At 65.4% G+C, this 11350-nt stretch overlaps 2 protein-coding genes across 2 annotated transcripts in view; both read right to left on the reverse strand.

Moving 5' to 3' along the window:
• Window position 1: 1 nt before the first annotated feature.
• CHLRE_03g160950v5 (uncharacterized protein) lies at window positions 2–417 on the reverse strand. The gene has a single exon (XM_001697367.3). It carries the CDS (start codon window positions 369–371, stop codon window positions 174–176), a length of 198 nt encoding a protein of 65 aa, XP_001697419.1. The 5' UTR covers window positions 372–417; the 3' UTR covers window positions 2–173.
• Window positions 418–481: 64 nt separating this feature from the next.
• The window catches only part of CHLRE_03g160953v5 (uncharacterized protein), a 13336-nt gene continuing 2467 nt past the window's right edge, over window positions 482–11350 (reverse strand). Inside the window, exons 6-25 of the mRNA XM_043060697.1 lie at window positions 11256–11350; window positions 10730–10857; window positions 10412–10530; window positions 9993–10127; window positions 9548–9718; window positions 9066–9218; window positions 8543–8641; window positions 7972–8113; window positions 7338–7748; window positions 6734–7196; window positions 6134–6566; window positions 5722–5895; window positions 5401–5566; window positions 4973–5088; window positions 4601–4702; window positions 4179–4336; window positions 3512–3839; window positions 2546–3152; window positions 1841–2346; window positions 482–1500 (exon numbers count right to left, since the gene is read on the reverse strand). The exon at window positions 11256–11350 is cut by the window's right edge and continues 32 nt beyond it. Of these exons, the coding sequence (XP_042925826.1) occupies window positions 1099–1500; window positions 1841–2346; window positions 2546–3152; window positions 3512–3839; window positions 4179–4336; window positions 4601–4702; window positions 4973–5088; window positions 5401–5566; window positions 5722–5895; window positions 6134–6566; window positions 6734–7196; window positions 7338–7748; window positions 7972–8113; window positions 8543–8641; window positions 9066–9218; window positions 9548–9718; window positions 9993–10127; window positions 10412–10530; window positions 10730–10857; window positions 11256–11350 (4908 nt within the window). The 3' untranslated portion in view covers window positions 482–1098. The remainder of the gene's footprint in view (window positions 1501–1840; window positions 2347–2545; window positions 3153–3511; window positions 3840–4178; window positions 4337–4600; window positions 4703–4972; window positions 5089–5400; window positions 5567–5721; window positions 5896–6133; window positions 6567–6733; window positions 7197–7337; window positions 7749–7971; window positions 8114–8542; window positions 8642–9065; window positions 9219–9547; window positions 9719–9992; window positions 10128–10411; window positions 10531–10729; window positions 10858–11255) is intronic.

Consider the following 11350-nt stretch of genomic DNA (forward strand, 5'->3'; position numbering starts at 1 on the left):
CCGAGGCGACAGCGGGATACCGCATCCTGCACATGGAAAGGAGGTTTTGGCCGGCGCAATACTTGCCTTGTCAACCCCAGGCACATGACGCTCTGATGGGTTCACGGTAACCTTGATGTGTTGGTAGGCTTCACGTACGTCCAGGTTCCATGGCCCCGACAGGCTCCCGCGTGTCAACCCGCCCGCTCCCACGCCCACGCCCACGCCCACACACCCATGGCCAGGACGAGGTTGTCCCAGAACAGCCGCGTGTCCAGTTCGTTGAAGGCGTCAAACAGCGCCGCCTCCACACGCGGCAGGCACAGCCGCGCCACCAGGCCGGCCAGCAGCAGCCCGTAGGCGGCCAGCAGGAGGGCGCGCTCGATGGACATGACGCCGATGTGGTGGTCGTGGTGGGACGGAGGCTTTACATTCATGATTACATAAGAAGTGAAGGCGCAGCGAGGAACAGGCGCGTTGTTACCGAGGGGAGGGCGGGATTTTAAGGGTTGAGGTGGGTGGAGCAGAGCAGATCAGGGTGCAGTCACTGCGTTGTAGTAGTCATCGCGATGCACCGCACCTGTTCGTGTGTGGACAGCACCAACCAGATGCAGTGCGCCCTATGGGAACGTTTGCCAACCGTAGATTGAAGGGCATGCATGTTGAGCGAGGCAATGCGTGGTCATGGCACATGCTGGCGGGGAGAGCGGAGGGGTGGAGGACACGGCAACTAGCAGTGCCCTTGGGCGTCCTGTATACATGTGGTGTAAAGACCCTTGTGCATGCATTGGCCTTACTGAATCCGACACACAGACACATACATGTCAACGGCACGACCCCCACCAGCAGACCACAAGATCCGACCGTATGTTGTTTGTTACAGGTCGGTTGTGTGCAAACCAGACCGTGCAACGAGACTAGGCGAGTAGTACGAATGCATACGCTGGACGAAATTCCTCGTAAGGCACCAACATTTGTCCCCGAGCGACCTCTACCATGCCAATGTTCCGGTGGTTTCAGGCCCCCAAACATTTTGGGGCCCTCTAGACTCAGCCCAAACTGGGATTGGCACCTGGGTGCCTTCACCACCTGCCGCCGCCTGCTGCTGCTACTACCAGATCACTCGCTCGCCGCCGCACCGCCCTCCGGCCCACTGCCACCCCTTGCCGCACCTCCCTCCAGCGTCACCGAGTCGAGCGTGCCCCCGTGCAAGTGCGCGTGCACGTCCGCCCAGTCCCACTTCGCATCCTGCCTCACCTGGCCTCGCTCCACCGCACCTGCACCCACACCCGCCGCTCTGCCGTGCCCCGCCACCACAACTACACACGCGCCGCCGCCCCGCAGCCGCCTCAGCAGCCCCTGCAGCCGCTCCTCCCCCAGCGCCTCGGCAAACGCATCGTAGTCCTCCAGCAGTAGCAGTGCCGGCCGCCGCAGCAGCGCACGTGCTACAGCCAGCTGCAGCAGCCCGGCGGGCGACAGGCAGGTACCGCTGCCCTCGCCCAGCAGCGTGAAATAGCCGTCCTGCGTGTTGCACGGGAGCAGGAAGGTGGGGTGTGAAAGGCGGGATGCGCAAGATAGGTGGCAGGCATGAGAGGCGTGAGCTAGCGCGCACAGCCTGCCCCCGGCAGCTAGCCCTGACGGCCAGCCCCTGCCCCCGGACCTTCCGTTGGGCTCCGGCATATAACCGGACATACGTGTAACCCTCCCCCACCTCTAACTGCGCTCCGTTAGTTTGGCATGGTTTGGTTTGGGTTTGGCTGGTGTTTACAACAATCCTCCCCACCTCGCGACACTTCTCTGTACCAATCCTTGAACCCCCCACCCGCATTGCCTCGACCTCTGCTTCCGCCGCCTGGCTCACCTTGAGCCCCATGACCTCCTCATGCAGCCCCGCCGCCGCGGCGGCCGCCCGCACCTCCGCCGTGCCCACCTCCCGCTCCGGCGCCGCCACCGCCACGTTGTCCTCCACCGTGGTGCGGAACACGCCGCACATGGAGCGCGACACCAGACCCACACGGCTGCGCAGCGGCCGCAGCCCGTCGTGTCGGAAGCTGAACGCCGCCCACTCCCAACCGTTGCTGCTGCTGGAGCTGATGCCGGTGCTGGCGAGCGCGGTGGCGGTGGCGGCAGCCGTGTTAGTGGTGGCGGCGGTGGCTGGAGCCGCCGCGTCGGCGCCTGCGGCGCCGTCGTGGGGCCGCGGCGGCGGCTGGCGCTGTAGCAGCCGGTCCATCGGCGTGGGCCCCATCAGCGCGGCGGCGGCGGAGGGCAGAGCGGCGGCGGGCAGCTGGAAGGCCAGGGTGCCCTTGTAGGGCGGCAGCCGCAGCAGCAGCAGCGACAGCAGCCCGTGCAGGCCTTCGGCGTCGTCGCCTGTGGGATGGGGTGCGGCAACATGGGTCACGTGGTTGTGAGGGTATGTTGCATGGCAGGGGTCTGTATGCTCACCTACCACCAGCCAAGCAATCCAGTGACACAGATGCACACACACGAGGACACCCAGCACACACACACACACACACACACACACACACACACACACACACACACACACACACACACAACCACACACCTGTGAGCACCACCGCCTGCCCCGCCAGCGCCTCCAGGTTGGCATCCCGCAGCAGCAGCCGGTCCGTGCGCCCGCGCATGGTCAGGTGCACGCCGCTCAATTTGAAGCCGCCCAGCAGACGGCCAAAGTCCGGCCGCAGCTGCTGCTGCGGGCCGAAGCGCGCCCACCACGCCGCACTCAGCACGCCACCGGTGGTGCCGGCGCCGGCGCCGCCGGACTCGAGGTCGGTCGAGCCGCGGCCAAGGAGCGGCTCTGCGAGCCGCTCGGTATCGGAGGCGGCGGCGGTGCCCGCGCCGGCGCTGCTGCCAAAGGTGCGCCGCCAGGCGCCCACCAGTGCCGACTGAACGCCCGCCAAGCCGCTGGCAGCGCCGGCGGCGGCGGTGGCGGTGGCGCCATCGTGGACGTGAACCGCGACGTCGCGCACACCGCCAGGCGTGCCGTCGGCGTCACGGAACAGGCTGCGGCCGTCCGCGGCGCCGTCAGCGGCGCCGCCGGCGGGACCATCCTGTCCCCCGGGCGTGGCGCCAAAGGTACCTCTGTCGTGTAGCTCTACCAGTCGCTCCACGGAGCCAAGGCCCGCCATGAGCCGAGCCCAGCTATCGCTGGCCTGTGCGGGGAGGGGCAGTGGGAGAAGGTGCTAGAAGTTATTGGCGATGAGCGAGACGAAAGGGACAATGACCATGGGTGGACGTGTGACTACCGTATGCCTTGCTGAGGGTGCGTGCACTGTGTGGCAGTCTGCACACCTGTTTTGCAAACCTGCACCTGCGCCTGCAACATTCTGCACATTCGCGAACTCGTCCGCAACCCTTCCGGCATCCCATCCCAGCCCGCCCACCCTACTCCACATCATTTCCATGGCTGGGTGGGCTTCCTGCTGGTGATGGGACTTACTCGTTGGGATCATCGGGCATGTATGGTAAACCCCACCCCCATACACGCGTGCACGCCCGCTCGGCCCCTCACCTGCTTGAGCCCCTTCTGCAGCCAGCTGCAATACTGCAGCAGCGCAAACAGCGTGCCCACCGTCGTCACGCCGTCAAACAGCGCCGCGCCGCCGCACGCAAGCAGCGAGCCCCGCAGCGCCGCCGCCAGCAGGCTAGTGGCGGCGCTCTGCGCGTGCATCAAGCAGTTCAGCATGAAGGTGTTTCGGAAGTAATCGGCTGCAAAGGCCTTGTAGTCGTTGACGATGCGGGACTCCAGGCCCAGGGCGGACACGAGCGGGATGAGGCCGAACACGGAGAGCGTGAAGCCGAACATGCGGCCCATGGACTGACGCACGGCCTGGTTGACCCTGCGTGGCGGCAGAGCATGGGCCGAAAGGGAAAGTAAGGTGGTGCTGGTGGTGAGGAGGAGGAGGCTTGGAGAGCTGGCACGTTGCTAGCGAGAGGTCCACATACAGTCAGCAAATAAAATGGCAGCTCTGCAGCCCCAGGATCATCGCCACTCTTATTGCGCACACATACTTACGCACACGGACACAAACAGACACACACATATATACACACACACACGCACACGCACACGCACACACACACACACACACACACACACAAACACACACACACACACACACACACACACACACACACACACACACACACACACACACACACAGAGCCACCCCACCTACTTCTTCAGCTGCCAGCCCAGCAGCCCCGCCTCCGCCACGTCCACCGCCGCCACCGCCACAAACAGCAGCGCCAGCTGCGGGCGGCCGCGCAGCAGGTGCGAGGCCGAGGTGGCTAGGAAGGCGCCGGCCCCCAGGAACAACGTCAGACCCTCCACCAGCTGCGGGTGTGAGGGAGAGCGTGCGCGTGCGTACGCGAGAGCGCGCGCGACAGGCATGGCGGGCGCGGTGGTCAGGAAGAGGGGGCGGTGGAGAGTGTCAAGACAAGGTAGCCGGCGGCTCCCACGAGGTGAACGGCAGAACTTGCACTTGCCCTTTTGCTTGAAACAACCCCGCCCCCCCCCCCACACACACATACACACACATTCACCCCCCCACACACACTACTCCCACACACAGACACACACACGCAGCCACCCACGCACCCTGTACAGGGTGCTGGACACAATGCCCCTCAGCGTGAGGGAGTCGCCGCTGGTGCGCGCCATGAGCTCTCCGGGCGACAGGCGCGCGAAGAAGGGCAGGTCCTGGGTGGGCGCGGTGGACGTATGTGTGTGTGTGTGTGTGTGTGTGTGTGTGTGTGTGTGTGTGTGTTCAGCGGTCTTTGTGTTGGGCTAGGGAATACCGTATGGTGCGTCCCAGGACCACAGCCACCCCGGCCCCTCCAGCGCATACACGACTGCGCCGCCCATGCCACCCACACGCGACACACACACACACACACACACACACGTGCACACGTGCACACCAACACACACATGCACACCAAACACACACATGCACACACACACACACACCTGATACACGACGTGTTCGAAGAACCTCCTGAACAGCTGTCTCATGGCGCTGCGCGTGAAGCCCTCCAGGGCTAGGCGGCCGGCCAGCGTGAGCGCAATGTCAGCCAAGATGATGCCTGTAGGTGTGTGTGTGTGTGGCGGGGGGCAGCAGGGGACAGCAGGGGTGAGAAGGGGGGGTCAGGCGCGTGAAACTAGGACATGGCAGGGAAAGTTGGAGAGGGCGGGGTGGAAGGTCGGGGCATGACAAGGAGGGAGTCCCGCTAGTGATGCACCAACTTTGCGCGCTGGAAGGGCGGCACAGGGGGCGCGTTCCGTTTGTTTCCCTCACACGCCACATCCACCCACGGCGAGCCACCTCTGCCGCCACACGCCGCCCGCCGCACACAGCGCGTTTGCACGCCACCACGCCCACGCCCACACCCACACACCCATGGCCACGACGAGGTTGTCCCAAAACAGCCGCGTGTCCAGTTCGTTGAAGGCGTCAAACAGCGCCGCCTCCACACGCGGCAGACACAGCCGCGCCACCAGGCCGGCCAGCAGCAGCCCGTAGGCGGCCAGCAGCAGGGCGCGCTCGATGGACATGACGCCGATCTGGGGGGGGGGGTGCGTGGTGGAAGGTTTTACATTCATGATTACTTAAGAAGTGAAGGCGCAGCCAGGAACAGTAGTGGAGCAGGCGCATTGTTACCGAAGGGGATGGAGGGAGGTCGAGGTGCGACTTGTTGTTAATGGTGTTCTCGACTCACCACGAACATGAACAGTTTACCCAGCGTGGGCCGTCGGCGCTGGGCCGTCTCGTGGTCGCCTACGAGCGGCACGTAGCCCTCGTCGTCAGGGCCGCCACCGCCGCCGCCACCGCCGCCGCCGCCTCCCGCGCCGCCGCTGACGAGGCCGCCGCCGCCACCCGCCATTGCAGAAGCCTGCACGTTTGTGACCCGAGAAAGGAAGGCAAGGCTGGTCGAGCAGCGGATGTACGGTACATAGCGTCCTCCAATACCGTAGACGGCATCGCTGCACGTGGTGGTGGCGCGCTGCCTACAGCCAACTAGCACCCAGACGCACACACACCCAGAACACACGCACACGCACACGCACACACATACACACACGTGCACGCACACGCACAAGCACACGCACACGCACACGCGGGCAGCTCACCTGGTAGAAAGACCCCAGCGAGTCCCCTCCCGCGGCATCCGACGCCAGGTCGCCAAGACTGCTGTACTTGAGCCAGTAGGCGACCGTGTCAAAGGCACTGCTACTGCCGCCCACTGCCCCGGCTGTAGCAGCAGCTGCAGCACCGCCGCCGCCGCGGCCGGCGGCTGCGCCCGGGTACATGTCGAGTGCGCCGCCGCTGGGGCCGACAGGGCGGCTGCGGACCGCGGCTGTAGCAGCAGCGCCTCCGCTGACGGTTGCGATGGGCGCCGGCTCGGCGGCAGTAGCAGCAGCGCCGAAGGGTGCGGAGGCGGCGGAGGCGTCGACGGGCGGCGCGGCATGTGCGGGGCCGCTCTCTGCCGGCAGCTGCTGCTGGTGCTTGCTGGCGCTGATTAGCGAGGCACCAATGACGCCCTTGATTGCAGCGTTGTGGCGCCTGTAATTGTAAACAACACGCACAGGCACAGGCATCACGAGGGCGGCACGTTCGCGTCCGCATGCGGTGCACAGCACGCAGAGCCGACACGCTTGCTGACAGGGCAGTTGCAGGACAAAAAAACCTTTGACTCGCGGACCGGAAGTCGTTTGCCACATCCCGCTCACCTCTGTTGCTCCCGTGCGTTGCCGGCCATCTCCTGCAATGACCGCTCCGCCGCGCTCTCCGCCGGCACCGCGCCCGCGCCCGCGCCCGCCGCCGCCGCCGCCGCGTCTGCCGCCGCCGTGAGGGCGTCACTGGACGCCGACGTCGCCGCTGGCGATGACGAGGACCCCGCACCGGTGCTGCCGTGCCTCAACAGCGCCGCCCGCAACCTTTCCACGTCCTTCTTAAGCTCCTCCTCAATGCTCCCGCTGCCACCGGCGGCTGCGGTGCCGCCGTCGGCGGCGGCGCTGAGCAGGCCGGCACCGCGGCGGCCCGACGCCGGGCTGCTGCCACTAAGGCCGCCACTGCCGGTGCCGGTGCCGGTGCCGGCGTTGGTGCCAGCTGCTGCGCCGCGGAAGACCTGGTACATGACTCCGCCGCCGGCGGCCGCAGCCGACTGCATCGCGTGCCAGCGCAGCTTGCCGGCTGCGAGCACAACCAAAAGCATGCATTCTTGCCGTCAGCTCGCAAGCACAAGCACAGCCATGTGTATCATGCAAACTAGATTCCAGCTGATAATAAGCTAGTACCGCGTCGTAAATAAGGCACCCCTCCCCAGCGCCTCACCAGGAATGGGCATCAGGACGGCTGCGTCATCCACCCGCTCCACCACATCCCCCAACAGGCGGTTGCTCGCGCCGCCACCAGCAGCAACGGCAGTAGCAGCCGCTGCAGCCGCTGCAGCGGCTGTAGCAGCAGGTGTTTGCGCCTCCGGTGCGACAGGCGTAATCATTAGCACACCGGAGGGGCTGCGAGACGGCACCATTAGAGGGGTGTCGCCGGCGCTGGGCGGCGGCGGCGGCGGCGCCGTCAGTGCCAGTGGCGCGGCGGCGTTGAGGGAGCTGACAGCGGCGGCGGCGGCGGAGCGGAGGTAGGCTGGGGCGTCGAAGCAGGGGCCAGTGGCTATGAAGTCGATTAGGGTCTGGGGGAAGGTGAGGAGCCCCAGCTCGAGCACGCTCTCGTCCGACGGCACGAACCCTGGGGCCCAGGCGATTGATTGGGGGAAAGGGGCGGGGCGGGAGGGGGTTTGCAGGAGTGAGCGAGCAGGCACACACACAGCAGTGCCCAGGCCCCACGGTGCCTGCGGCAAGTGACTCTCCCGTGTCCTCTCAGTTCCGGGCCATTATGCTCCGGGCGGCTTGGGCGAACAATCGCATCTACCTCACGGGCCTGCACCCGGCCTGCGCTCGCACGCACCCACCGGTCCGCGCCGCCCGCATCTCCTCGGTGATCAGCCGCGCCGCCGTCTGCGCCTTCTTGCCCTCCACCCAGCGCTCCACGCCGTCCGGGTCCAGCGACCCCAACACAAAGCGGCCGCCGTGGCGGGACACCTGGGTGTTGATCTGCGTGTGTGCACCCGTGTGTGCACATGTGTGTATGCGTGCGAGCGTGTGTGTGTGTGTGATGATGTGTGTTTGTGTGTGTGCATGTGCTTGCGCGTGTGCGTGTGTGTCTGCGTGTGCATGTGTGTGTGTTTGTGTGTGTGTTTGTGTGTGTGTGTGTGTGTGTGTGTGCGTGTGTGTGCGCAGAAGGGGCGGGCGGACGTGCATGCGATTACATGAGGATACCGTAGTACAGCTGTCGTGGTGCACATGAGACCACACAGCGACACATTGACGTTGACACATGCCGCCGGCGGGTGCTAGCACGGCGCCACGGCTTTCCTGCTCAGAGCAGAAAGCACGCCCTCCCTCCCTCTCTTCCCTCCCCCTCCCTCCCTCCCTCTCCTCCTCCCTCCCTCCCTGCCTCCCTCCTCGCTGCCGCACGCTCACCTCCTGCAGCAGCAGTCCCCACAGCATGTTGACGCCGCCCGCCCGCCGCAGCTCGGCCCGGTGCAGGAAGCCGATGTCCACCAGGTGGTCCACCGCGGCCTTAAGGGAGAGGGGTTGGCAGGGGGGTTGACAGGGGGGAACAGGGGGGGCGGGGACAGTGGTGGTGGTGGTGGTGGTGGTTGTCATGGTGGTGGTGGTGGTGGTGGTGGTGGTGGTGGTGGTGGTGGTGGTGGTGGTGGTGGTGGTGGTGGTGGTGGGCGGGAAGGGGGGGGAGACATGTGCGTACGTTCCCGCGTGCCCGTTTTCACCCACGTCACTGGGCTGTCCTGCCTGCCTTTCGGCAGCTGTGCCATGGTGCCCATGCCACCACACTCCCACACGCCGACACGCATGCGCACCTTCGCATACACTGGCTTACGCGTAATGTTTTCCGTGTGCTCTATCACCACACATCCCCTCGTGCTTTCTTAGTGCACACACACACACACAAACACAAAACACACGCCCGCCCGCCCGCCCGCACCTGCATCTTGGTGTCGTCCTCGTGGAAGGGCCGCAGCACCTTGAACAGCTCGCTCTTGCTGAGGCCGGTGCGCTGGTAGTGGGCCCAGGTGGCGGCGTCGAAGGCGTAGTCGGAGCCGTGGCCCTTGAGGTAGCGGACAAGGCTGCGGCACACCTGTGGCGGGTGGGAGCGGAGGGGGAGCCGGATGGGTGCGGGGCGGGGAGGAAGGTGCAAGACTTGGAATGACGTGAACAGGGGCACACGTAGGCATATGCACATTGGGCTTAAGCATGCACACACGCCTCCTTCCCCCACTCCTTGACTATTGGGGCCTATGTTGTTGGGCTTTAGCACCCACCCACCCACCCCACAGACACGCCTCCTCCCCCAAGCATAGGCCACGCTCTCCTCCTCGCTCTACCGTATTGCTTTGGGTTCGATTTAGTTTGGGCTGGCATCTACAACCCCCCCCCCCAAACACACACACAGCAACGCCCGCCCACCTGTTGGCTGGCTGTGTAGGGCGTGCCGTCCTTCTCCAGCTCCCACACCAGGTGGAACTCGGTCTTGAGCGCGTGCACACACGGCCGGATCAGGTCGGCGGCCACGTCGTTGCGGGCCTGGGCCGTGTAGTAGAGCTGCGCGGTGCCGGGGGCGGACTTGAGGATGAGCACCTGCGAGGGCGGGGCGGGGTTGGGTGGGTGGGTTGGAGGGAGGGAGGATGCGGTCACATGTTTGAGGAGCAAGTAGACAAGGTGGGGAGCAACGGCACGGCGGAGGAGACACTGCTATGGCAAGTCGCCGTAAGAAGACACGCAGGGCAGCTTTTTTGGCCTGGCGCACATTTTGAAGTGCCATCCCCCTCAATGGTCTAGTTAGGGATTGGAATGGACTGCCCCCTCTTACCTCGCACACAATCTCACACGCGCCCGCCGGCGGCCCGCTCACCTCGTTCTGCGTGACGTCCCTGCTTATGAAGTACTCCGGCAGCCACTCCTTGGACAGCACCTCCACGTCCTGCGGCTCAAGCACCAGACCGCCCAGCCGGCAGCCGGTCACGGCCTCACGCACCGCGCGACGAGCCTGTGTGGGAGGGAGCGCGCATCAGGGGATTGGGGTGCGAGGGAAGTGAGGTGCGAGGGAGGTGAGATGCGAGGGAGGTGAGGTGCGAGGGAGGTGAGGACGCGTGGGAGCATAGGAGAATGGGAGGCGGTGGGGTCGGCGTTGGGCGTCAATTGACACGAGAAGCAGGGGCGCGGCGGCCGGTGGAGGGGATGGAGGAAGATGGGAGACGTGAAATGGCAGGAAGCGAAGTTGAGATATCGTGCATGTTTGAAATCGCTCGCGTCGTGTCGTGTCGTACCTACCTCGGGGCTGTACTGCTGTACGAACAGCAGTACGTCCACGTCGAAGGCGCCAGGCGGCTCGGGCTTGCCGTACTTCTCCTTGAGCAGCTTGCGCGCGATGCCGCCCTTGATGCCCATGCCTGCAGCAGGTTGCACGAGCGCGGCGCGGCACCGGCATGTTGCGCCGCGAATGACCGTGTTGCGGTTGTGGTGCACAGAGCATTCCACACGGCTTGCCGTGACGCGTACGACCGCGCTTGCTGTGGGCACCAAAATGGGTCCCGCATTCGGCATCCTGCATCCTCAGACACGCGCACTGGGGCACACACGCGCACTCACCCACGGGCAGGTCCTCCACGAAGGCGGCGATGTGTGGCAGGCTGTCCCACAGCGCCGCCAGCTGCAGCGGCTCTACACACACCGTCACCGGCTCATGCACCAGCGGGTAGTGCACCTCAGTCACTGGCCTGCAGGCGGGCGGGGGGGGGTTGTAAATACCAGCCCAAACTAAACCAAAGGGGGTGTGTGGATGGTGGTTCAATCCAATCCCAAGTAAACCAAGACCCAGAATCAGTCCACAGAGCGCGGAGGAGGTGGAGGGTGGGTTGGGGCGAGGCATGCGTGGCGTCACACAGCGCGCGAGTTGCTGGTGTGCTTGTTGGCGGCCAGCGGACATGCGCCTCAGCCGCAGTGCCGATGTCGGCACCGCTGCGCGCGCGCGTGTGTGTGTGTGTGTTTTAAAGAGCACAAGGAAAACATTACGTGTAGGACAGTGTAAGCGATGCAGAGTTGCGGCCGCGTGTGCTGTGTGTGCTGTGTGTGTGTGAGTGTGTGTGTGTGTGTGTGTGTGTGTGTGCATGCGCACCTGGGTGTGAACAGGGCCGGCAGCAGCTGCCAGCGCTGCAGCAGCGCGTGGCCGCCCGCCGCGGCGGCGCCCAGCAGCAGCACCACAGCCAGCAC

This window comes from Chlamydomonas reinhardtii, chromosome 3, assembly GCF_000002595.2.
Source record: "Chlamydomonas reinhardtii strain CC-503 cw92 mt+ chromosome 3, whole genome shotgun sequence".
NCBI classification, from domain to species: domain Eukaryota; kingdom Viridiplantae; phylum Chlorophyta; class Chlorophyceae; order Chlamydomonadales; family Chlamydomonadaceae; genus Chlamydomonas; species Chlamydomonas reinhardtii.